General features: G+C 42.6%; 1 protein-coding gene across 3 annotated transcripts in view; it reads left to right on the top strand.

The window, feature by feature from the left end:
- Ntm (neurotrimin) overlaps positions 1-26,131 on the top strand; it is a 421,851-nt gene that overhangs the window by 274,281 nt on the left and 121,439 nt on the right. For all 3 annotated transcript variants that reach the window (XM_038322587.1, XM_038322586.1, XM_038322585.1), the window contains exon 3: positions 25,832-25,957. In XM_038322587.1, coding sequence (XP_038178515.1) covers positions 25,832-25,957 — 126 coding nt within the window. The remainder of the gene's footprint in view (positions 1-25,831; positions 25,958-26,131) is intronic.

The raw sequence follows: 26,131 nt of genomic DNA, 5'->3' as shown, positions 1-26,131 counted from the left end.
TATTGTCTAACTCGTACATCTTAATTTAACCCATTTCTATTAATCAGTACATCCCCATGAGGTCATGGCCTACCAGCAAAGTTTCAGCATGCCAATCTCCAGCGGTGGCTCTATGGCATCTCTCTGACTCCACCCTTCTTTCTCCCAGCATTCAGCCTAGCTTTTCCTGCTTACTTACGTTCTGCCTTACTATAGGTCTGAAGCAGTTTCTTTATTCATTAATGGTAATCACAGCACACAGAGGGGACTCCCACAAAGGACTGTGAAGTCACCATAATTCAACAGTGAACCTCTTACTGATACCATCAAATGCTGGGTACTTAATGCCTAGTCTGTCCTTAAGATACTTCTAAATAGCGATTAATTCTAACTGATCCTGCCATTTCATATCACCATCTACAGAGTCAGTTCCTTTATAAAATCATCCAATCATCAGAGAGGAGGTGGCATGGAATGGCTAAGCCACTAAACTTGAGGAGAGCCACTTATTTGATCTTTAACAGGTTTTGGTGTGGACTCCCACTATCCAGGTTTTCTTAAATATTGGAATGGGTTTGAAATTCTGGGTAGTAATGTAACACAGTGGCAGATGCCTACTAGATATTACATGACTAAAATTTCTTTCTTCTTTTTAATGAATAATTTTTATTTTGACAAATACTGCCAGCTCATCATATCCATCAAGTCAGGAACATCTCTGGAAGCTTCCATCTCATTTCTAGTTTCACATGTGTTTTGCTGTCATCGTTTAAGGGTTGCACTTCTATCTACCAGCTGGCCTTTAATTTCCTTTCTCTTGGTCCTTTTTCTTAGAGTAGTCCTGTCATTTCCAAGGAGGGCTTTTACACTCTTAAGCCATGTACGCTGGCTAAGGATATGGCCTCCAGGGTCAGACTACCTGTGTTGAGACTACTACACTATTACAAGCTGTGTGGTTTGGGTTGTGTCATTTGACTTCTTTTGATGGCAAGTAGGAAGAGCTATGATACCAAGAGGGTAGCTTATAACCGTAGGCTTCTTTATACTCAGAAGAATGAAGCACCCAATAAAGTAGCATTCAAGCTGAAGACCTGAATTTTGTAGGTAAAGTGGTGAAGACAGAGGGATGAATACATGCACAGTGCTAGTCATTTCTAATAGCACTCTCTTAAGTACATCACTATGCAGTTGCCCATGTTATCTTTCCAAGCACAAATCTGCCCAGAATTCCTTGATAGCCATCCCATCCTTAGTAAAGCATATGACCATTTTTCAAAGTGAAATCCTGAATCTACCCATTCTACCACCCACATGCAAGCAGAGGGACACAGACCAACTTGTTACCCAGCATTTCCGACCGCGTGCTTTTGTTTTCAGAGACACTGTTTCTGCTTCCTTCAGCACTCTCTTTCTATGCCTAGGTACTTCCTCAGCTCCTCTAAGACCTCAACCCAGGGGAGATTTCTTGACATATTTCCCCCAGCACATCCCCATGCCTTACCCCACATCATCCACCTCAAATAGAGCTAGATAGCTCTCATTGTATATACTGTCCACTTCTATCCTGATGACATACTTTGAAGCTGTTGGTTCTATCCATTTTTAACTCTGTCCCAATGGCAGTCAGTGCCAAGGGAATGGTTATTCAGCCACCACTGCAATGCTACACATATCAGTGAAGACTCTGCAGGGCCTCAGGAGCCTGGAGAATAAGCTTGTTCCAGAATGATTTATTATGTCCTGCCAGCTATCAGCAGTGACATCAACGGACATAGTGCTCAGGGCCTTGACTCCCGTTGCCCTGCTTGAGTATTTCCAGTCTGTTCTTGGCACCAACACTTTGTTAGGAACTTTAACCAGATACCAGGAAGACACAGTTCATTTTTTTTGAAGGGGTTTTCATTCCAGTAGAAACCCTAGATTAGTGGGCATCACAGTTAGGAGATCCTAGAGCCAAGTTTGTAATCATCATAAAGAAGAACCAGAGGACTGTCCACATTTTCACAAAATACTCTCAAACACACACCACTCCCCTTGAGAACGCAGGTGTCACTGGAAAACACTCACGTTCCTTGACAACACCAGGACAAGTGTATTCCTCCAGATTGATGAAGTCATGGAAACTTTAGACAAAAACGCAAAGTCTCAGGGCTTCAATCAGGCTGCCACTGCCTTCATTATGTTTGAAAACACAGGCACTGTTAAAACCAAGGTATCTAATGAGAACTGAGAAGAAAAGAAACCAACTGGTTTCAGAAAGTCCTTCTCGTGCCACTGAGAAAATTCTCCTGGAAAATAGAGATCTGGAGATCAGGACTGGGAAACAAATGCTGCCGATGGCTCCTGGTCCAGCCCCGATTCAAAAGCAAAGGCATTAGGAGGCTCTTTGACAGTCTAAAGCATCATCTGGTAAACAACTACTACGGCAAAGCACTTCGTTCATTGATCTGAAGGATTTCACCAAGCTCTCTGTGTACAGTGCAAACCCCAGCCCATCTCCTTAGATGTTTGCCACATTCCAATCTTCCAAGGTCGCAATGACTCTTGCTTATGAGATTCATGGTGAATGCTGCATGTAATCACTGAGTAATTCGGCCTGTGCATCTCTCTATAAAAAATAGAAATGTTTTGCATTTTTCTTTCTTTTTTCTTCCTTTTTTCCTTTCCTTCCTTCCTTCCTTTCTTTCTTTCTTTCTTTCTTTCTTTCTTTCTTTCTTTCTTTCTTTCTTTCTTCCTTTTTTCCTACCCCCTCTCTGTCTTTCTTTCCAGAACCTCCCCTGAAAGACTGAGTTTACAGAGTCTATCAGAATAATGCGGGTTGCTATAACAAAGTGTCTGGGGGTTGATACTTTGAAAAATAAATTTACTTGACTTGTAATTCTGGCCTGGGGAATCAAAACACCACAGCCCTTGTGTTCCAGGAATGACTCGCTTCAAGTACGACAACAAGGTAGAGAAGTAGAAAGGGAGCAGGCTGTGTGCAGAGGGAACTAAGTACATGGGACACCCTCATAGTATAACAATCTACACAAAGAGAACCAACTCACTCCAGAGGAACAGTATTAATTGTTTCTAACGATGATCCCTATAAACTAATAACCTTACAATGGGCACCACATTCTATCAGTTCTGCCTTAACAATGCTATGCTGGGGACCAGAAGCCTGCAGCACATGAATCTTTGGGAGACACACCCAGTCTATAAGCACACCACAGGAAAGGTTGTGTACAGTGATCCCTGCCCACATTCCCCATCTACCTCTACAAAATATTAGTCTCTCTGCCAGGCATCCTCCCTTCTGCTTGTGCTGAGGCTTGCAGATTCAACTAATCTAGAGCATCCCTGGCTAATTCCAAAGACCACCCTTCCCACAGCTCTGTGCCTTGTTGCTCAGGTGTGATGAGCATTTGTACTTTCTGAGTTCTAGACCCATATTGGAAGGAGCCTGCTTCATCCTGTGTGACCTGCCCATGCAAGTCAGGTTGGTTACTCACAGGCAGAATTCCTTAAGGTAAAAGCGTACAAGTATTTTTTTTTCCCACAGAGTTCCCCACTTCAGCTCTCTGTGATCCTGGCAGCGAGTGGAGCCCTCTGATCTCTTCAGAAATGGAGCCATCTCCTTTAATTGCTTATACCCAGAAGGGAAGACAAGAGTATCCACCCCTTAAAATTTCAGGGTTATTTTGTTCTGAAAACATGTTTGTGTCATTTGTCACTCCATCAAATGAAGTCCACGAAGAGCTGGCTACACGAAGTTTCCCGGTAGCAAGGAGATTTCCTCCCAGGCAGCTGACCTTGAATGAGGTTAATGCAGCATTGCTAAGGGACCACATTTTTGTGATCCAATGATTCAGCATCCTCAGGGCAGACCTACAGTGTAGGAAGCGATGCTTTTATGAAGCTGCAGTGTGGGATTTTCTGCTGCAGCTTGACTTCTGTGCCATCCTAATTTCCGTTGATTCAGGTTGTTATTTCACAGTGTCACAGCACGGCCGATTCTTCTCCTGGGATTGTTTATATATATAGTGACAGCCATGTGACGGGATCCGATCTATTATTCTCCCAGTTTCTCTAAACAAAGAATCATGACTGCCCAGTACTACTGAGGTAGAAAGACGTAACAGAAAGCAATACAAAGAAACAACAAAAGCCTAAACAAACAAAAAAACAAAATCAAAACAAACCAAAACCCTCAAACTCTAAGCTTTTGATGTCAGGAGTCTGTGCATGCTTAAGTATTAGATGCTTTCCCTAGGGTCTTCTCCATCTTTTTCACTCACTCGTGCAGTATGCAGGTAGGCTTTTGCATGTGCAGCTGTGTGTATATGTGTAGCTGTGTGTATATGTGTAGCTGTGTGTATATGTGTAGCTGTGTGTATATGTGTGTATATGTGTAGCTGTGTGTATATGTGTAGCTGTGTGTATATGTGTGTATATGTGTAGCTGTGTGTATATGTGTAGCTGTGTGTATATGTGTAGCTGTGTGTATATGTGTAGCTGTGTGTATATGTGTAGCTGTGTGTATATGTGTAGCTGTGTGTATGTGTAGCTATGTGTATATGTGTAGCTTTGTGTATATGTGTAGCTATGTGTATATGTGTAGCTATGTGTATATGTGTAGCTGTGTGTATATGTGTAGCTGTGTGTATATGTGTAGCTGTGTGTATATGTGTAGCTGTGTGTATATGTGTAGCTATGTGTATATGTGTAGCTATGTGTATATGTGTAGCTTTATGTATATGTGTAGCTATGTGTATATGTGTAGCCATGGGCATGTCTGTATTCATACATCAGACATGTACGTATACATTTATTTTGACAATACACACCAAAGCGTTCTGTCCCCGTAATGATCTCTTCTCCACCCTCTTCATTCCCAAGGGGGAAAATTTTCTTCCATTCATATTCTGAAATAAGCCCTCTATTCATCATGCAAACAAAGGCTCCTTCTAGCACTTCTCTGTTAGGAAATGGTGTCCCAAATCAGAGCTGGATGCTTTCTGATGATCTTATTGCATATCGTTACACCACGGTCATTTTCTTCCTTTGCCAATATCTACACAAATGGGTCAAGATAATATATTCCAAAACAAATCTTAAACGTTACTAACTCTGCTGTATATAACTTTTAAAACTGAGAGTCTCATGCAGGAATATAACTGTTATGATCAAACTTACCCACGGTTCCCTCCATCACTTTTGTCTAACAACTTCATGTGCTTTCTTATTATTTTGAAGCCCACTGAATTCACTTGATGCTGTTAATATGTGCATTGTTATAGGACCATCTACCGGAGCATAGGTAGTTTTTCAGGGGCCCTATCCCCAAGAAAATTTAACACTTTCCACAGAAGCCATCAATTGCAAATAGCTATTCAGATAGAGGTGGGACTTCATGAGCCCCTTCTCTGCCCATGCACAGGCTTCATCTTATTCAGTCCTTATGCATGCAGTCACAGGCCCTGTCTGTTCAGGTGTGCAATGCCCCATCAAATCCAGCTCATGGTTTTGCTGCAGGTGTTCACCCCCGAGCTTTACCATCTTTTTACTTATCTCAGTTAAGGTTTCTACTGCTGTGCTAAAATCCTGTGATCGACAGTCAACAATCTGGGGTGCTGGGCATTTTCCTTATAACTCTCAGGCCACAATCCATAGTTTAGGGAAGTCAGGGCAGCAAGTCAAAGCAGTAACCTGGAACAGAAGCCACGGATGAACATTGCATCAGTGAGCAGATCTTGCTAATCAGGTCTTTATTGTAACCTGTGGGTTTTACAGCTGAGTGTGGATACTGATGATCTTTCTCCTTTGTAGCATCAATAGAACCCTTTGTAGATAACAAGGTAACCGGTAGCGATGAAGCTTCCTGGTTGGTATCAGCTTGGATTTCTCTACATCCTGTGACTCAGATACCTGGTGGCTTCCTCAGCAACAGGTTCTTTCCATCATGGAGGGTGAACAAGAGCAATAACACTATCCTGTAGTGTTGGTTTTGGGTTTTGGTGGAGGAGGGATGGGTGCATGGTCTATGAGAACAACCCATCAAACACCCAAAAAGCTGTAACCTGTACCTGGCACTGGCCTTTTGATTTTATGATCTACTGTATCAGGAAGAGACATTATACCCCCATTACACTTGTGTGTGTGTGTGTGTGTGTGTGTGTGTGTGTGTAGAAATTAGAAATTTTCTACAACATTAGGTTTCCATATGGCATTTTCAGAGGTCTTTAGTGCTAGTGGTCCCTCCCCATACTCCTTTCCCTATTCTACATTCTCATTCTTTTTCCAATTAACCCTTCTTCTTCTCTTAACCCCCTTCATATTAACTGTGTTCCATCCCCTCTGTCTTAACCTCCTATGGCTGGTGCTAACTATATACTAACTATTCTTGACTTTTATGGGTGTCCCAATTTAAACACACTATCCAAAGTTTGAAAACATGTAACATTTGTCTTTCAGGTCTGGGTTACCTCACTCAGTACAATTATTTCCAGCTCTGTCCATTTACTTGCAAATTTGATAATTTTATGGGTTCTTTAGCATCTTAGTAATATTCCACATTTTATTACCCATTCATCTGGTGATGGACAGCTAGTCAGTTTCCATTCTCAGAGATCCTGCTATGGGTCAACATACATAATTTTAAATAATTCTTTATCATTAAGTAAAAAGATTGTCGTTATTAAAGATGATCTATTCGTCACAAGTATAAAAATAGACTACAGATCCTTGGCAATGAAAAAGTTGGGAAGTTTAGCCTGTAAGAACACAGCTTTCATAAGAGCTGGGAGAATGGCCAGGATGGAGTTGAGAAGAAGCTGCAGCGGTTGGTGGCTTCAATGACTTTCATGTCATTCGGGGGCTTATGCTTTCTATTGCAGACCCTGCTTTGTGCTCAGGTCAGAGTCCTTAAAAGCCAACAGCTGCACTGGCTTTGATTCGTCCTCGTCAAGAATAACTGCCACTCTTTCCTAATAATCCCCTTTCTACCCTAGAAAAGGGAGATTAGAGGGAAAATGGAGTCAAACCTAAAGTGTTCTGCTTTCAGAGGTTAAGAGCATTGTTGAAATCTATAAACCCTGGGCTTTGGGGAAGCCCTCTTAATTCCAGATTTACTAAGGACAGAAAAAGAAGACACAGCAATGGGAATCTCTGATGACCAAAACTCAAACATTGAGTCATTCTGGAAGCTTCTTGATCCCTGGGGCCCCTTGGACAAGGGAAGGGTCTGACTCCATCTCACCATGATGAGGGTCATAAATTCTAATAACAGTGTGATGAAAATAAAACCAGGAAATGATTTGACCCAGTCCTGAATAAGCTCATTCCCAGAGCTCACATCACTCCAGAAGGAACACCATGCATACTCAGGTCCCCAGTGCAGCCTATTCTTTCGAGCTTGACTGCAATGCCTGGTCCCTGAGGATCCCACAGGCCACTGAAATTCATGGCAGAGCGAGAACAGATAGAGACACGCTGTCCTCATCATGTGGACAGTGCCCCGAACAGCTTGCCCTTTATTTATTTATTTTGGGCCTGAAATATTCCCTCATTCATGCCCTAGCACTGCAGCCATTTCTTTATTGGTATGAGAACACATTCACATGAGTTATTATATTTGGTTTTCACAAACACAAGATAAAGCAAGGCAATTGTAATAATTTCTATTTTATAAGCAAATAAGCCCTCAATCATCAAAGCTGTGGCCTCAAACTGTCCCAGGAGAACTGTTACTCTTGCAGTCTTCTTGCCTGTAGCCCAGCGAGCTCTACTGCTCAGCATGCTCCTCTCCCACACCCCCTCCCTGTGGAGCTCTAGGGGAGCCTGGTACCTGACTGAATTCTTATCTTGCTCCCAGTGGGATGCCCATGGGATAACAATAGGTATGTAAATGTGCCCACTGCCTTGTCTTTTATGTCTCCAAACCATGAAATCACAACACTAAGCCCCAGGTTCCACTATGTGTCCCTAGATCACGTCCATCATATGGTAACTGGAGCAAGGCCTTCCCTTCCTCAGGACCTCTCTCCTTCCACCATTCAGCTATTCAGGAAGTCTGCAACGCGGAGCACCTCTGTGTCTTGCTTCTCTTTCCTTCTTCCTTGCCCTAAAGGAAGTTTCCCAGATGGTATGGCCTTTTTCCTTTTATTTTGGGCTTGAGCGCCCTTCCCCCTCCCCTTATATGTGATATTTGTCTTATCTGTTCTGTTTTAGTTAGTGCCAATATAGCGTTCCCTCCCACATATCCCTTTAGGGTGAAATGCCTGCTCAGTATGCTTTGGGAAGGCAGTATATTTTAGGCAGCCTGATAAAAGGCTCTAATAGCCCCAGATTAATGCATTCATTCCTAGCCAATTGAAGGATTCATTACAGCACAGGGACTGTGGCTCCTCTCTGATGTATTTGCCCCTGGTAATGAGCCATTCAATACCTAGTGACCCTGCAGAGTTGGTGGTCTGCTGAAGGGAGCAGTGAGATGGAGTTCAGCAGACAAGGATGAAATATACAAAGGCAGTGAGGGGGGTTTAGGGTGTCTCCAGCCACTAGAGGTCAGTCATCAAAGCCGGAAGTGCTGTGGCCACACATCTGCCTCTAGAGCCCAGGCTGAAAAGCTAGGATGGGGTTATGTACCAAAGAATGTCATAAAAGACACAGTGCCTCTATGTTAGTTAAACCTAAGAAAAAAAGCAGTCCAGGGCAAGGCAATGTCGAACTTGGTTTTGAAAGTGATTTCCTGAGAATGGCATGTAGGAGAAACTTCTAGATGACTGCAGTCTATGCCTGTGGCTAGCATCTCCACGCAAATCTCCAAAGAAGGAAGATGAGAAGAACACCATAGAAAGCTCAGGAGACTTTTCCAGAGTGAGTTGGCCCAGTGGTTCCACGGAGTAAATGTCCCCGGTACAAGTGGCAACATCTGGATGCTGGCTGTTCCAAGTGTGTGGAACACAAGAAATTTGTGTGGTATGTGCTAATGGCACCTACTGGTGTCTGCACTGCAAAATATCCTACAATGAACAGGATTCACTCACCTCAATGAAGAATCATCTAGCTCAAAATGTCAACAGTGCTGAAGTGGACACACTGCAGCTATCCCAACCTCCTCAGGTATAATGGAGTTGAGGCTCCAAGAAAAGGGATTGGTTCGGAGTGACGCTAAGGATGTCAGAAGACCCGAGGGCAGCAGATGCCCATGCCTTTTTTCCCCTAAAGCCATGCCCTTTTGAGTTTTTGCAAGGACTTTCAGAAATGATCTTGCTCCCTCTCCTTGTCATACTGCCCTTCCCAGTCCATACCTTCACAAAGGAAAATTCTCCTGCCTGCTGTAATGAACTCCCGTTCATCCCTAGCTGCTTTGGTCCAGGCAGCTCTCCTGGGATTTAGCTTATTATCTTTACTATGCATTTTAGAAGTGAATGGTAGTGTCGATAAAAATAGGAATTGCCAAAGGAGCCAGCACCAGGCGTTGTGAGATGCTGTATGTGCAGTGTTGCTGCAAACAGTTCCCAGTGAGGGGCAAATGGAGACCCCCACACATCCACATAACCGTATCTCACAATTATTAAATATTGATTTGCCTCAGCAGGGGCTTGGGCCAGACTTAAAATGAAGGCAAGTGCATTCACTTGTGCTGATCTAATCTAGACTGTGGCAGTGCCCCTTGGCTGTCGCCACTGACCCTGATTCTCTGCCTGGGAGTGTAGACCAGAGCTTATGCCGCTGCCAAGCATTTGGACTCTAGAAAGAAACAGGCTGAGTTTATATCTGGAATTACAGGATATCTGCGATGTGAACGCTAGAGCTTCATAAAACAGAGGAAGCCCACACGATGATGAATCGCAATTACAGGGAATTAGATTAGTATCAGTGTCAGAAGTAATTGTAAACATTTTCTGGGGCTGATGTTTGATAGCGTTGAGAAGGGGTGGGGCAGTGGGGGATGATAGAAAGGAAGAGAGACCACAGATAGGAGCAAACATGCAAGTCCATAGTGTGTGCTTAATGGAACTGAGATTTATTTTGCTGCGCGTCTTTTTAAGCCTCCAGATAGATCACAAAAAAATACAGCCAGCCAGAAAAGAAATAGCCCAAATGTAATTTAAAGGACAGCTTTTTAACCCATACTTCAGCTCGGAGACACCTGTCCTATGTTCCTTGAAGATGCCCAGCTCAGGGGAGGAATGTTTAAGTTGCTGATTTATCTTCAGTAGCACAGACCTACTTTTAATTTATTGCCCAGTGACAGGGATTTTGTTTAGCTTTTCTGTGTACTCAACACAGCCTTCCTGGAAAAGGGAGAGCAGCCCATAAGCCATTGTTTCTTTGATGAGGTAGTGCTTTAGAAGAAACTGAACTTAGACTTTCCAAAGCAAGTTAACATTTTTCTGGAGCTTCACAAGTGGCAGATTCTTCAGTGGGAAGTAAGACTGTCCTGCCCTCTTTATAAACATATTTATTTTGAACACATAGACACACACATGTCCATACCACACACATGCACATACACACCCCACATACACACACATATATATCACACACACATATATACAGTCCACATTTACACATAACCACCACACACCCTTCACACAAACATATATGCCACACACATATAATACACACACACACATATATACAGTCCACATTTACACATAACCACCACACACCCTTCACACAAACATATATGCCACACACATATAATACACACACACACATATATACAGTCCACATTTACACATAACCACCACACACCCTTCACACACACATATATGCCACACACATATAATACACACACACACACACACACACACATATATATATATATATACATACACACATACCCACCACACACATACACACAGGCAAATATACTACACACATGCCCCACATACATGCATGCATATACCACACACAGTACACATATATACATACCCACCACACACACATTCCACGTACATACACATAAATATAACACACGTATACTACCACACACATATGTATACAATATACATATATACATGACCATACCACACACACATATACCACACACATACACTCTACATACACACACATCATAAACACATACACACACCACAAACATTGCATATATACAAAACACACATATAACCCACACATAAACTCTTTTTTTCACACATAAACTCTTATAACACAACACATATACATCCACATACACACACATGCAGGTTTGTGGTTGTGTGTAGAAACAAATTTACTCATTCCAGTTGTCAGTAGTTGAACTATGGAAATCTTTATCTTGAACATGTCCCTCCTCTCATGGGACCATAGGAAATATAATTAGCATCAGTCAGTCCCATTGCACAATTGGACAGTAATGGTGGAACTCGATATATTGTGTAAGACACAATATGATTTATTATAAGACACAATAAGAGAGAAACACATTGCAGGTCCTACCTTCTCAAGTTTTCTCAAAAGTGATTACTGCTGCATGTTATAGTTACAATATGTCCCAGGAGAGTGGTTTGAAGAAAGAACTGTAAATAAAAAATACAAATAAAGTAAATTCTGGTTAGAGTTGGTTGAATGTATCAAGTTCTTCTTGTGAACTAGTTACCACTGTAAATGGCCTGGATAGAGTGGGTGAAGTTTCATTTTCCTGAAGGGCACAATTTTTTTCAAGTTTATTAATTTATTAATACTTTGTAGACAAAAGTTTCTGTCTTGCCTTATCCCACAGTCATTCAGTCTCAACAAAATACACAGAGGCTTATATTAATCATAAACTGGTTGGCTTATTAGCTCAGGCTTATTATTAACTAGCTCTTACAACTTAAATTAATACATAATTCTTATCTATGTTTAGCCACGTGGCTTGGTACCTTACTCAGCAAGCCATTCTCATCTTGCTTCCACTGTGTCTGGCTGGTGACTGCAGACTGAGCCTTTCCTCTTCCCAGAATTCTTGTAGTATGTTGCCTTGCATATACTTCCTGCCTGGCTACTGGCCAATCAGCATTTTATTAAACCAGTATGAGTGACAAATCTTTACAGGGTACAAGAGGGTCATCACACAGCAATACTATGTGTATTTGTTTATAATGTGCGTATGTGAAGACATGTGCATATGTCATATATGCATATGTGTAATGTGCATATGTGGTGCATAAATGAAGGTCAGTAGCAATACTCAGAGTTCTGGAAATAGAACTGAAAAGGTCAGGTTTCAATGATGAGCATGTTTACCTGCTATCTATCCCACCAACCCTTTCACAATACATTCTAAAGCCGTGAATTTCTTCCTTGATTTGTGCTAGGTCCTGGGTCCAATTCTCAGTACTGCTGGGAGGAAAAATTCCAATGAAGAGATAGAAACAATGAACACTCAACAAATAAACTAGAAATTCAGGTGGAAATGTGTCTCATACACAGCTAAAGGGAAACCATTGGGATGGAGTGGGGCTGTTTTAAAAGGAAGAGCAGGAAGAAACATTTGACATGAGATCTAAGTAGTAAACCACTAAGCATATGATGATATGGGTGAAGAGGTATTTTTTGGCAGGGGGGAGGATAAGTAACAGAAATTGTAAAGTCATATTTAAAGAAAAACCATGCTTAGCATCTAGAAGGAGTGGAGAACATATCAGAGAGCTGAGTGAAAAATAGCCCGAGACATAATGGTGACTCCACCCAAGCCAGCTGGGTAGGGTTTTGGAGACACAGCTATAAATTTTGAATTTTGTGCTTATTATAGTCAGATGTTACTGGAGGGTTATAAATAGAGGTGGTAGGGACCTATGTGTGTGTGTGTGTGTGTGTGTGTGTGAGAGAGAGAGAGAGAGAGAGAGAGAGAGAGAGAGAGAGAGAGAGAGAGAATTGGCCTAGAATTCAGTGGTACTCAACCTCCCTAATGCTGCAACCTTTTAATACAAATCTTCATGTTGTAGTGATCCCCCACGATAAAAATATTTCATTGTTATTTTTATAACTGTAATTTTGCTACTGTTAGGAATACTGATGTAAATATCTGCTATGCAGGGTCTCTGATCTGTGACCCTAAAGGGGTCGTGATGACCTGCAGGTTGAGAAGCCCTGGTTCAGCAGTTCTAAAATATCTCTGTAGTGAAGAGAATGGAGCGTCTGTGTAAAATGGGAGAGGGAAACCAGAAAAAAAATAACAGCATCAAGCAGACTTGGATAAGCGGAGGGCTGAAAATTATCTCAAGAGAGAAGAGAATGAGATTTAGGGAGGGTAAGGGTTATTTTTTGAAATAAAGTGAACAAGATTTAATAGTTGGACAAGGAAAGCAAGGGAATGAGGGAAATTAAGGGCAACTCCTGTTTCTTTGTTCAAAGAGATTAGGTTGGCAACTGTGTGATTAATTAAGAAGGGGCATGCGAGGAGAGGAAGAGGTTTTGGAGTAGGGAGAGGAAGAATCCAAAATTCTATTTGAGACACTGTAAATGCATTGCCTTTATTGAGCACACATTATTGAGCTCAGTATTGTTCTGAGCTCTTTATACATGTGAACACATTAAATCTCTAGGAAAGCCCTGCAGGAAGGGCCATTATTATACCATCATTTTTGTGGGTGGAAAAAAACTGAGTTCTATCTCCATGTTGCTAAAATGTGTGGAGGCCAGGATTTCCCATATTAGTGTGCAGTGTAAAGGAAAGCAGTGAACTCTGAATCCAGGAGCATCTGATAGCAGTTATTGAAGTGTCCCATGGCCAGGAAATATAACTCTCCGCCTCTGAGCAATGAACTGAGGAGTAGCCAGGAAGACAAGAGGACAAGGACAGGGTGGCAACACCAAGCTAAGGAAGAAAATGGGAGTCAGGGAAAATCATGACTTAATAATAAGGGACACGAAGAATTGGTCCTCAGACTGGATAAGATGTAGCACTGGAATTGGGTTAGGATGACACTGGCCGATGTAATTCTAGTTGGAGCAGTTCCAACCGAAGCAGGTACTGCTTTTGTATATAGATTCATGAGTTTGGTCCCTTAACATGTGCTGGGCACTACATGAGTGATCTAAATCTCATCAAAGTCACCCTTTCATAGGCTATTATACAACATGTAATATGTGTTGTAGGCAAAATACTGAATAGTTAAATAACTATCTCAAAAATACATGATTTTGTAAATGTATTTACTGTTATTGGAGTTTAGATTTAAAAACATTTAAGATGATACATAGGTGATATATATTTTACTACTATAAAAATTGCGTTGATGCATATGTTGTGTCTGTATTGGGTGGCAGATAAGTTAACAGTGGACTGATATCCAGGATTAGACTCAAGCTAATTGATGCCAAAACATTACTGAGCTCTTGGCTACCCTGGTTCTCTGGATCCCCATTTCTCTAGATGACCCTCAATGCTTGTTAGCTCATATGTCTTCCTTGGTCAAGAATCATTTGAGATAAGAGTCGAAGGGAAAGTAGACCAAGCAGAGGTGGCCCTGCTGTGTCAAAGCAAGGCTTTAAGCTTTGCTCTGAGTGAACAGCAAGCATTCAGGCTTTTGCTTTTATTCCACAATTCACTGTCAGTCATCCAGCCAATAATCATTAAAAGACCAGTGAAAAACAAGGTGTGTTCAAAATACGAACAACGTCTCAGAAATCAGAGCTAATAAGACAGAGCCGGTAAGACAGATGCTTCACAAACCAAGGTATGAATCAGGGAATGTCCCAAAAATCATGGTCTATGGTAGCCATGGGATCAGTGGGAAGTGGTAATGGTCCTTGAGTGACAGACAGCTTACTGTGTTTTAATGTCTGGATTCTGAATAATGAGACATGAAAGACCATAAAGCGTGAGCAGAAGAAATGCAAAAGGGGAAGTCCATGGCATCTGGAGAGATCTTTGGTGACAGTAGAATGACATTGTTCACAGAATACACAGGGGAAGCCTGTTCCATAATTAAAGACAACAAGGGCACAGATTTTGAGTTTTTGTTGGCATGAGGTGCATCATCTTCTTCAGTCTGCCTTCCCTGTACTCCTACATACTTTGATCTGACTGGCCAGTTGCTTCAATCTGCACAGGTAAATAAATGTTGTTCAGACATACACAGCTTTGCATGTCTCAGTCGCAGGGGCAGAGTCTGAGCTGAAACCTACCTGATTGCATTTCCCATAGCAAGTGGTCATTTGGTCCACAGCCCTTGGTACTCAGAAAGGAGAAATCCTTTCCTGAGATGCTAAGAAGCAGATGGCCTTGCATCAAGATTCATTGACAGCCTGATGCGCCCACTTCCACCTGCTGTGAGGTGGTGAGGGAGAAAGAAGAGTTATTGTCAAATTCCCAACTTGCCCTTTTCGATATAAAGTTCACTTGTAATTTTTTTTACTGTGCTTGCTAATGCATTTTGTTCTCCAGAGTGTGAGTGCCCCAGCTTCCTGCGTAGCCTTTAATTAGTTTCTGGATGATGACATCTCCACCGAGAAGCAACTGGTGCGTCCTTCCAATCTCGGGGGGAGATAAAAGAATCTAATAAAGACATTCAGTATTTCTAGGTGATGTGTTTGACAAGCTTTGTATTAACAAGAAGTCATGTTGAAACTTTTTCTTTCCCAGGCTGCACCTCCCTCTCCTGCTCCGGCACTGTGACATTTCGCAGGGGATTCTCAGAGCTACGACTCTCTCTGAGAACTTGTAGCTCAACACAAACAGGCCAGCCTCTTTACCACTCATGCTAAGGGGGAGAGGCTTCAACCATAACCTTTATGAAGGATTTAGTGCCAATAAGGACTGAGAGCACAAAATCAGTTGAAAACCAGTTGCCAAGTAACCTGGGACTGCAGTGGGACTACATAGAGGGCCAGGAGAGTCAAGGTCACATAATAAGCTATGTCTTTACTTCCTAAGATGGTCCCAGAGATCACTGGCACAGGAGCCTGACTACGACTTGAGTTTCCATTCTGGCACAAACATTATCACCACTGTGCTGCTGGAGGAAGGCAGGAGCTCTCCCCAAGGCAGTCTCCTCTCTGTCTAACTTGACCTTGCAGGTAGTAGATACAAGGGAAATAGGAATGCTCTTGAAATCATTCGCATCCTCCTGCAGCCAGGGGTACAGCCAGCCAGGCGTTCGTGGGGACCTTCCTAGTGCAGGCAACATAATTCCCGCTGCTCACAGATTTATCGCCATTGTTGAGTACCTAACTACCAGCGCTGTTAGGCAATTAGGAATTAAAGTGCAAATGACACCAGAAAGGCAGCTGAGCGTGTAGGTGTATAGGTGGCAGGCAGCTGATCGACAGCACAGACACAGACTTTCTCAGTGCTGAGAAGGGACCACCTGGGGACATGGCCTCCATTTTCACTTGGTTGGCCTCCGTCTGACCCGAACAGGGTAGTGTGAGAGAGAGATGCTCAGTGCGTAGGCACGTTTTTGAGAGCGGGAAAAGAATGAGTGGAGGGAATCGTGGCCATGAGAGTGTGCTAGCCTATACAGGCATCCTCATAGATGCGTTCACATCGCTTACATCAACATACAGAAATACAGATTTATCCTGGGGAGGGGTGCTAGCACAGACGAGTGTAGTTAGGAGATAGTTCTCTGCCTGAGATGAGTTTCTGAACAGAAGCAAGTGCATGTTTATTTCTTCCCGAGTTTGGAAAAGAAAGTGACTGGCAGGAACTGCATTCTAAGGGACAACATTTCTGCACCCCTGCACCATAGCGGGGGACTGGAGCCACCGAGGCTGAATTTGCAGAGTTCTTGATAGGCTCTTTCCATAAGTCCTAGGTCAGTCATTTAGAGCTTGTATAGGAAACTCCTACAAAGATGTGTCTGGGGCCAGCTGTGCTGGCGCATGCCTTTAATCCCAGCACTCAAGTGGCAGAAGAGGTGAATCTCTGTGAGTTCGAGACCAGCCTCATCTACAAAGTAAACTGACAGACAGGTTCCAAAGCTACACTGAGAAAACCTGTCTCTGAAAACAAAACAAAGCAAAAACAAAACGAAGCGAAACAGAAAATGAAACAAATAAATGAACAAGCTGTGTCTGGGATAAAAGTGGCCATTATCACTGTGTGGCCTGCCTGAATTGGTCAACTTCGTCTCAGTAATTACATATGCCGTCTTGCTCTTGAGAAATGGACTCCAGCAAGATGCCAGATGCCAAGAGATCCAAGAAAAAGATTGGATGGGCCCTGCGGTCAGGTTTCTGTGGAGAACTCCAGGGGAATTTAGAAGCTGGGATATCAGAAGCATTGTTGCCTGCCCCCACACCTGTTCTGGATGCTGAGAATCCATTGGATTGCTCAGAAGATGTAGCTGGGCAGGATAAGGAAGGCCCAGTCAGCAATTCAGGGTTAGTTTGTATAGCAAATAGCTAAGCTGTTGACCACTAATTGACTGGACTCCATACTATCTCACTCACAATAGTGTTCATTTGTAGAGTGTTTAGCAGCCCACTAAGTGCTTTTCAATTATACCTAACCATTTACTTTGATCCCCAAAATCCTCTAGGAAGAGCTGGACTCTGACACTCACCACTTCCTTCCCCTTTCGGTGGAATTTCATTAGGTCTTTAAGGCTTGAGTGTTCTGAATTAAATGGGAAACGCATGGCAAAAAATATAGTCCTTATTAGGTGATCAGCAAATAATATCTTTCTTCCATGAGGAATAATAAACACACACACACACACACACACACACACACACACACACACACATTTTTCCTGTTGTTTTTTATTTTTTTTCCCCTCTTCCTTGTAAAACTGTGTAGTGAATTGGGTTAATTGATTTCCTCCTCAGGTTAGGCAGATTTTTAATTTTGGAGACTTTCCGGCTGTGGAAACTTGGCTCTGGCTTTTCAGAGATACCTGATTAGAGGCTGCATGTGTCTGGCTGCCTACATCATGACGGACTTGGCTTAGCTGCTTACCTGGGTAGCTCCAGTTCTTTTCCCCGGCCCAGTGAAGGCAATGCCTGAGGCATAGCCAGGAGGATCGCCAAAGAAGCAGCTGGGCTGAACAGCCGGCCAGATGCTCTCCAGGGCCTCTTGAATTTGTTTCTGTTGCTCAGTAACCCATGGTTTCCCACTCCATCTCTCTGTCCTTTGATGAACTGGTGACTTAGGAGCTGGTCTCTATCAGGATGGTGGTGTAAGGCAAGCAAGCCACTCAGGCCCAACTCTGTACCATTGTTTTAGAATCTGGAACCCAGCCAGTCATTTCTGGGTGGCAGCCTGCGTCATGAGTAGCATCCTTCTCCGATGTTCTCACATGAAACAGTGGATGAGGAGACACTTTTTACCAACTTCGTCGTTGGTGCCCACTGTAACGGAACACTTACGGTTATAGGGAGGAGCTATGAAATCCCCTTTGAACAAACATATCCTGAAGCAGGGAAGCATGGTGTGATGAATGAAGGCTGTTTTTACTGTATTCTTCTATGTCTTCATCAGGAATGATTAAACTGTGTACGAGAGCAGAGCTCATAAAAACTTCCTTCCACATTGTGCTTGATCCTGAAAGGCCCACATTCCAGACTTCAGAACCGCTGGCTCATGACTAATCCTGAATAAATCACTGGAGTTCCTCTCAGGGCTTCATGGTTTTTCCTGGATTTCATATGGAGAAGCTGAGAGAGGAAGAATGAGATGTTACAAATGACACACGTGTTCTGATGAAAGAAAATCCCCCTTGCCCGAGGTTGTATCATTAGAGAGATTTCACATTTTCAGACTCATCTGGGATTATGAACATCCAGTCTTGTTCAGTTCTTTGCTGGCAAGAGAGGAAGCCTGTGCCTATTTGAGGCTGGGATTGAGTTCTCAGCCTGAAGCTGCTGTTACCCAAGGAGTCATTGTTACCTCTGGTGCACTGGATAGCGTCTGCCAACGGGAGCGCAGACGTGGTAACATCTCACGTCGTCCTTTAAATCAAGAAAATTCCCTTGTGCAGAAGTTTGTATTTCTCTTCATATCGGCCTCCAGAGATACATGAGTACTATTAATACTCCTGAGTCATATTTGAATAATATCTTGTATTAAAATGTGATATTTCCATATTTTTCTCCAACCCATAAAGCATGGGTTAAGAAAGATACTAATATAATTAATGCAATCAGCTAGTGAAATCATCTAGGTACATTTATATCACTAGCAATTTGAAGATCTAAACTTAATGCTTGGTCTTCTGATACAAATCTTAGAGTTACTCTATGTAAATAATACCACAGACCCCACAGTTCTATAAATGTACATCGGAGCATGTAGATACTGCAAAGGAAGAAAGAAGGAAGGGGAAACCATGGAAGACAGTGAGGTTTAGAGCAAGAGAATGGCGGACTTGTGTTTTCAATCACAGAAGACCTAACAAGAACTTCTATTAGTCGTCAACTTAAGACAGGCGGACTTTATTGATGGCTTCTCTGTCACCAGGTAGACGCAGTCCAATGGACCTGTGTGCCTGCAGGAGCCAGCAGCCACAGTGGCTGCTTCAGAAGTGTCCCCAGGACCACATCTCTGGTTCAGTTCAAAATGAAGGAAAATGAATGAGAGGAAGGAGAGCAAGATGGGCTCAGGAGGGAATAAGCAGGAGATTCCACTATGCATGCAGAGGTGGGAAGTTAAAACAAAGACACGTTGGTGGAGCCTCCCATCCTCTCTGTGGTAGAGAATTACACCATACACATAGTACTGAGAGTCTCCTGCATTTAAGTTCCTGATGGGTACACCAGTGTTGCCATGGAGCTACAAAAGAAGGAACTGAATGGAGCAAATGATGGAAGTGTTCAGATGAGAGGAATAACCATTGCCCATGGTTCTGTGATTAAGGAGCTGGGTGGATGGTGATGTGGGGTAGATATTTTTAGCAAAACCCAAGGAGTTCGGGGTTGCAGCCTACAACTTACAAGACTGGCCTCTGAGAAAAGCAGACAGTGGGCGTCACCTATTACTTACTGATACGTTCTGTTTTTATCCCTGATTGGCAATTTGCCCTTGAACAAATGGCTACAGTCCCTCTAATTCTCCCTTCATCTGTGAATAATAATAATGGAAATTCCTCATATGAGTTTTAAAATATTATCAGTGACCTCATTCCCTACAAAGTGTCTAACGCACAACAGGGTTTCACAAAGCAGGCAATGTGCATAAAACATGGATGTTATATTTCTTTTTTATATATGTTTTTCATATATGTACTTGCAATTCCAATGACTTTTTTAGTGATAAGATCCCTAACTAAAACAGACCATGCTTCAATTTTCAGTTGTGTCCTTGAATAACTCCCTAGGCTCCCACCCCTATGGAACATCAGCATTCTCAACTCATCACCAGATGAATAAGGAGTTGCCATTTCCCCGGGGTTTATTGATATCAGTGGTAGAAGTCTGTGTCATAGGAAACACTTCAAAGTTGTCATGATGAGTTACTTTAGAAATAATACCTATTCACTAGGTTATTTGCAGAGGAAAATGTGTGTGTGTGTGTGTGTGTGTGTGTGTGTGTGTGTGCAATTTGTGTGTGAGAGAGGGATTATGTCAGTGAAGAATACATGAAGAATTGCACAAGCATTTGAAAGCTGATAATTATCATCATTGGTGTGTGTGCCACATAGATCTTGAGGACATTCAGGGACTTTCAGTTGTTCACATATCTGTTCAGCCTTGCAAATCCATCATAACACATCTGTGAAACATGAACATGAAGTTTGCTGGTCATGAAGGCATGTACTGAGCAGTTCAATGACCAAGAGAACCTTTAGAAGAGACCAGCCTGAGAGTGTAGCTCTGTGGTCGAATGATCGCCTATCGTGCTGAAGGCAGTCAACTCAATCCTCCAGCACCACAAAGTAAGTGAGGAGACAATGATTATGAAACAATTAATCCAGTATGGAGACACGATCTTAGAAACGATGGCCATGGAAGACTTCTTTGAGAGGTCAGGATGGAAAGGCGAGGACAGACAAGCTATGTGAAAAAAGCTGGGAACTCTTGAGGGACCTTTGGATCAGGAAGAGTTTGAGGTGCTTTGGGACTAGAGGAGGCAACAGACAAAAAGGGTGTCTTGGGTGAGGCAAGGAGAGAAGTGGGATACATTTCACAAAGGGACTTCTTGGATAAGAACGTTTCCTTTATGCTCTTGGCTGACCCTGTTTTAGTCTGGACTAGGGAAAGATAGTCCCATATCTTGCCACACAGCCTGACCTATTCCTAAGCAAAACAGCTTTGCAGTAGGATTTGCCTGGCATGCAGTGGCTGCATCGTTAATAGCTTCCCCATCAACATGGCACATTTTGCTTCAGGCTGTTATCGTGGACTGAGTGTCTCTGTGAGGTCTGAAAGCCAAAAGGTTACCAGTACCTAGGATTCTGTAAAGTCAGAAGTCCCTAAGACACAGCAACCAAGAAATCCCTGCCCTGAACACTGTCCCGAGTGATTTTGGACATCCTAGACCTTCGCTAGTGAGCAGAGGGAAGTGCCTCTGGCAGCGATGGATGCCATCTGGGAGGCATAGATCTGCATGAGTCCTAGGAAGTACCTGGTTGAAGCCTTTATGTGCAGTCTCAGCCCCACAGGACTGCACAGTGCTTAATAAAGCATCTTAATTTGGATTTAATAGGATATCTACTGTGTGCTAAAAACAGCAAATTGCTATTTATTAATGACATAATTATTAAAACTCAACACCTGGGCACTGTAAGCTACACCAGGAATAGGAAAGTTCCTCGGAATATTGTTTTAATAATTATCTTATTTAATTATTTACATATTTGAATTAGAATTCAGTAGTAGCCAGATGAAGCCTTAATAAAAATGTATTAAATGTGGAATTTTATCCTCAGAATATGGTTCACCTGACTTCTATCTTTCTTCCTAAATATATCCTAAATATCTTAGACTTTTTGTTTATATAATTGGTATATTTTATATTCAGACCACACGTGCCTTCAGTCATGCGCAGGATGTGACATCCCTTTGTAAGGCACCATTGAGGCTCAGCCCATCTAATTTGTGGCACTGTTCTCAGCCCTCCCCAGTTTGCTTTTCAACTGTGCTCTTGGTGATGTAACTCCTACGGGTAACAGGATGCTTCTGCCTGGTTGTCCCCCAGTTGTCCCCAGCATCTTTCCCATCATCATGTTTAAATCAGAACGAGTCTAACTTAAGTTCTCCACAAAGCCAATTGCTTCTCTGAGACCCACTCCCCTTCCAGGCCATCATTAGTTCCCATGTGTGCTCCTTGGCACTGTCTCCAATCTGCTCCTTTCCTTTTCTCTGCGGAGCTAACAGTTCAATCCAGGCTTTGAATATCATTCATGTAGATAGATTTCTCTAATTCCAATTTCTCCCAGCTCCATTCTGACACATGGTTAACAGATTCTTCTTCCTAAAATAAAAATTTAAAATTATGGCATTCTTTTTTGTTAATCGAATACTTGTCATAGCCTATTGAGGTTAACAATCCAAGACCTAGCCCTCCAGGCTGGTGTGCAGTCTGGTTCGCTGGTACTTCATTGATCTCATATCCCGTTTTCATGGATTCTTATGAAATTTACTGAATGTCAATTTTGTGTTGATACTGCACACAAGTTGCCAACCATGTGCAGCCTAAAACTCATTTATTGAAAGCCTTGTGTTTCCAGGAACTGTTCTCCCGTCATTTCAGAAGCTGTTTCTTAAGTACCCTGAAGAACCTCACAAATGCCAGATCCCCTTGCAGATGGGGAAGGTGACCCGGGAGGTCCAGGATCAAAGTCCTGTGGTACACTGCCTTTGGCTGGTGGATGTTGTACATTGGTTTACCTCATAGATAATGTTTGCAACCTCATCCATGCCAGTGTACTCCGGGTCCCTGTAATACAGCCCCACTTGGGTCTCACTGCTTGATGCTTTCTTGTTTGCTGTTTTCCAAAGCAGATGCTAATATAGATAAACTCACCTCTGGCACCCCCATTCACCGTGATCATCCCTCCTTCTAGCTCACAGCACTTATCACCTACACCCCTCTTTTCACAATCACACATAATTTTGGGGTCCCTTTTGCTTTGTCCTCCAATTCAATAGAACGTTTTTAATGCATTGTTTCCCCCAACCAAATTGAAAGCACTTGGAGAGCTAACCAGATTGGTATATTGCTGCATGCCATGAAATACCTAATATGCAACTGTGTATAGAGTTTATATTCACAAGCACTCTGTGCCTTTTGGCACAGCTGCCAAAGAAAAATCTCTTCCAATAATGGTTGATTATACATGGGCACAAAAAGTCTCGTGAATGGTGCTTTTCTTATGTCACCCATGTTGCTTAACAAACTTCTCCTTCTCTCCAGCCCAGACTTGATAAACTTTTACTCAGCCTCTAAAATTTAACACAGTTGTCCCATGTCCCGAAAGGTTCATGCAGTACCCACCTACAGTCAAGTTTAGGCATCTAACTTCCGTGCTCCCATAGCATTTGATGAATCCCTCTGTGTCACAATACCTTAAAGGTTGGATTCCTGTCTGTTTTATATTGTTATATTACATTACCCTTAGGGACAAGGACTTTATGTTCTTAGTGCTTAGCACAATGCTGGCATATGGAAAGTGACTCATGAATATTGACAAGAGAATAAATGAATGGGTGAATGAATAAATACAAGCAAACAAAGCCATCCTGGTATGTTCCTGACAGCCTGCATTAAGGGAAGTAAGGTGCAGAAAGTATCCATGGAAACTATGAAATACGGGGAGCCTATCTCTTACTTTCCCAAGTCTTTCTTATGAGCAGGAATTAGCGAAAATCACAGTGTTTCCTTGCCAGCTCGATTTAATTTTTTTCAGGGAGGTGCCAAGGATAGAACTCGAGTCCTCATGTCAAGGGTGTGCTCTGAGCCTCTAATTTAATCTTAAAGCCGACAGTGTGCTATAAGTTGCCGCCTAGAAAATGATACTTTCCATCCCAGAACATCTGCACTCGTTGATTTCTCTCTCATCACTGTGGTTGTGCCTGTAGTCTCCTGGGTCCCATACCAAGCATGGCTTCTCCTTTGGCTCCATCCGGCTCTGCTGTTAAGCTGGCTAGGAGAGGTGGCGAGCATTTCTCCAACGTTTCTTTCGTGAGTTGGATACTTTCCACATGTAAATGATAGGGGTGGGGGAGGAGACGTTTCTTGAGGATTCTTCCAAGCCTGAGGTGTGATTGTCTCATTTAATATACTTACTGTGCTGACAGCTCTGGCCCACTCTACCTTCCATGCCACTTGGGGACTGTCCATTGTTCTCTAGTGTATGATTAGCAGATTAGCTATCATGTAGGAAGCCAGGAAAATGAACTCCCAGTCAGCCTTCCAAAGCAAGAATAATTCATTACCCAGCCTGATTTCCACTTAAAATGTACTTTACGTACACTTCCAACTACAACCCCTAAATCACCCTGTGCTCGCAAAGTCCATCGTTTTTTTTATTTTATTGCATGGCGGTGGCATGACATAATCCCTTGCAGAGAATCCTGGAGTGCTTTACAGATCAATAAATTACTTACCTGCACCATTTAAGTGATGTCTGCAAGGCCAGCATAGACACTCTGCAGGCAGCCTGTGTTCCAAGAAGCAAGCAAGACTATGTGAATGCCCAAACTGGGTGGGGCAGGGAGGGACCAGGCAGATGTGTAGGGCCAAGTGTTCCCCAGAAGGAAACGCTACAGTTAAGATAATGTGAGTAAAATACATTAGAGTTTTTACATCTGCAAGAGTTTCCTAGAACCTGTAGAACTAAGAGACTTTAGAAATTTACATGTCAAGGCGACAACAAATCAGATGCTTAGTCACTAATGTATCAACTGTCTTTCTATCCGCAACAGGCACACTCTGACTTTTAATGATCAGCTGTGAATTACAGTGTTAGATCTTAAATATCCTAGGTTGTGGAACAATGAGCCTCCCATCCCACTGCTTTCTCTGCATTACTTACTTTTTATTTCTATCTTAATGTGCAGGAATGGACACACACACACACAGAGCCTCTTTACAGGAAATACAATGTGGACTTAAGTCTAAAAATGATCAGTTTTGCTTACTGTATGAAAGACACTATATGCATGAAAACATAAAATTAAACAATGAAAAAGGATCTTCTTTAAGACCTTATATTGAAACAGAAGGGGTGGACACTCATCCAGTCGGGGAATGAACCGAGCTCCCTGATACGAATTCCCAAGCATCTGTGTCACGTATGTTTCAGAAACATGGGTGAAGAAGCAGAACTGATTTTGTGTTGTTAAGGGGGACAGGTAGACGGTGAAGGAAATAACAAAGACCTGAGTCTTAAAGGATTATCTACACAGGATATAAGGAAGGACTTAGTTCCTCTATGAGGACCAGGAAGGGCATGGTGTGTTGGGGACAAAGCAAGGATGAGTGGATGTGGGGGTCACTAGAGATGGCTGTGGGAAGTTAGTTGATGCCCAAACTCTGAATGTCCTTGTACGCTGGCCTAGAGAACCTTGTTTTGTCAGGTAGGCAACAGGGAGAATTCATGCTATTTATGTAGATATGTGCTATGTTAGGAACTGTATTATATAAAGCCACCCTGAATTCAATGAGAATGACTCATGGACTTGTGTTGGAGGTGTGTTTGTGGTGGGGTGGTGTAAGAGGAGACAGAGGGTAGAACTGGGAGAGTTACTGCAGAATTGTCGTGGAGTTGATTTCCCTCTGGACTTTGTATTTGTGTTTAATTTGGAGCTAAATTCAAGGTAAGATATTTTTATTTTCCATGTTTAAGGTAATTGTTCTAATTTTTCATCTTTTACAAGTGTAGTCCATCTGTTTCAATCTTTGGGCTCTTCTGTCAGCGTCTACCTTAAGAAAATGGAGAGAACTGCCAGCAGGATTTTTATGTTCCTTCTACCTGTTTTGTCTCCACAGTATCTCCCAAAATTGTAGAGATTTCTTCAGATATCTCCATTAATGAAGGAAACAACATCAGCCTCACGTGCATAGCCACAGGTAGACCGGAGCCTACAGTAACCTGGAGACATATTTCTCCCAAAGGTAAGAGGAGCAGCTCATGAGAGATAATAGGAGTCTTGCTTGACCCTGTTGGGAGGTTGTGGTACTGGCTCATGGATCCAATGGGCTCTGAGATTCTGGTATTCTGAATTCAGCTCGTGACTCTGCAGATATGGTTGTTCTGTGCACAGTGGCCATAGCTGTGACAGTCTCAGA

This window comes from Arvicola amphibius, chromosome 3 (genome assembly GCF_903992535.2).
Source record: "Arvicola amphibius chromosome 3, mArvAmp1.2, whole genome shotgun sequence".
Taxonomy (NCBI): Eukaryota; Metazoa; Chordata; class Mammalia; order Rodentia; family Cricetidae; genus Arvicola; species Arvicola amphibius.
The sequence above is the reverse complement of the archived record's forward strand: the minus strand, read 5'-3'. Positions and strand labels throughout refer to the sequence as shown.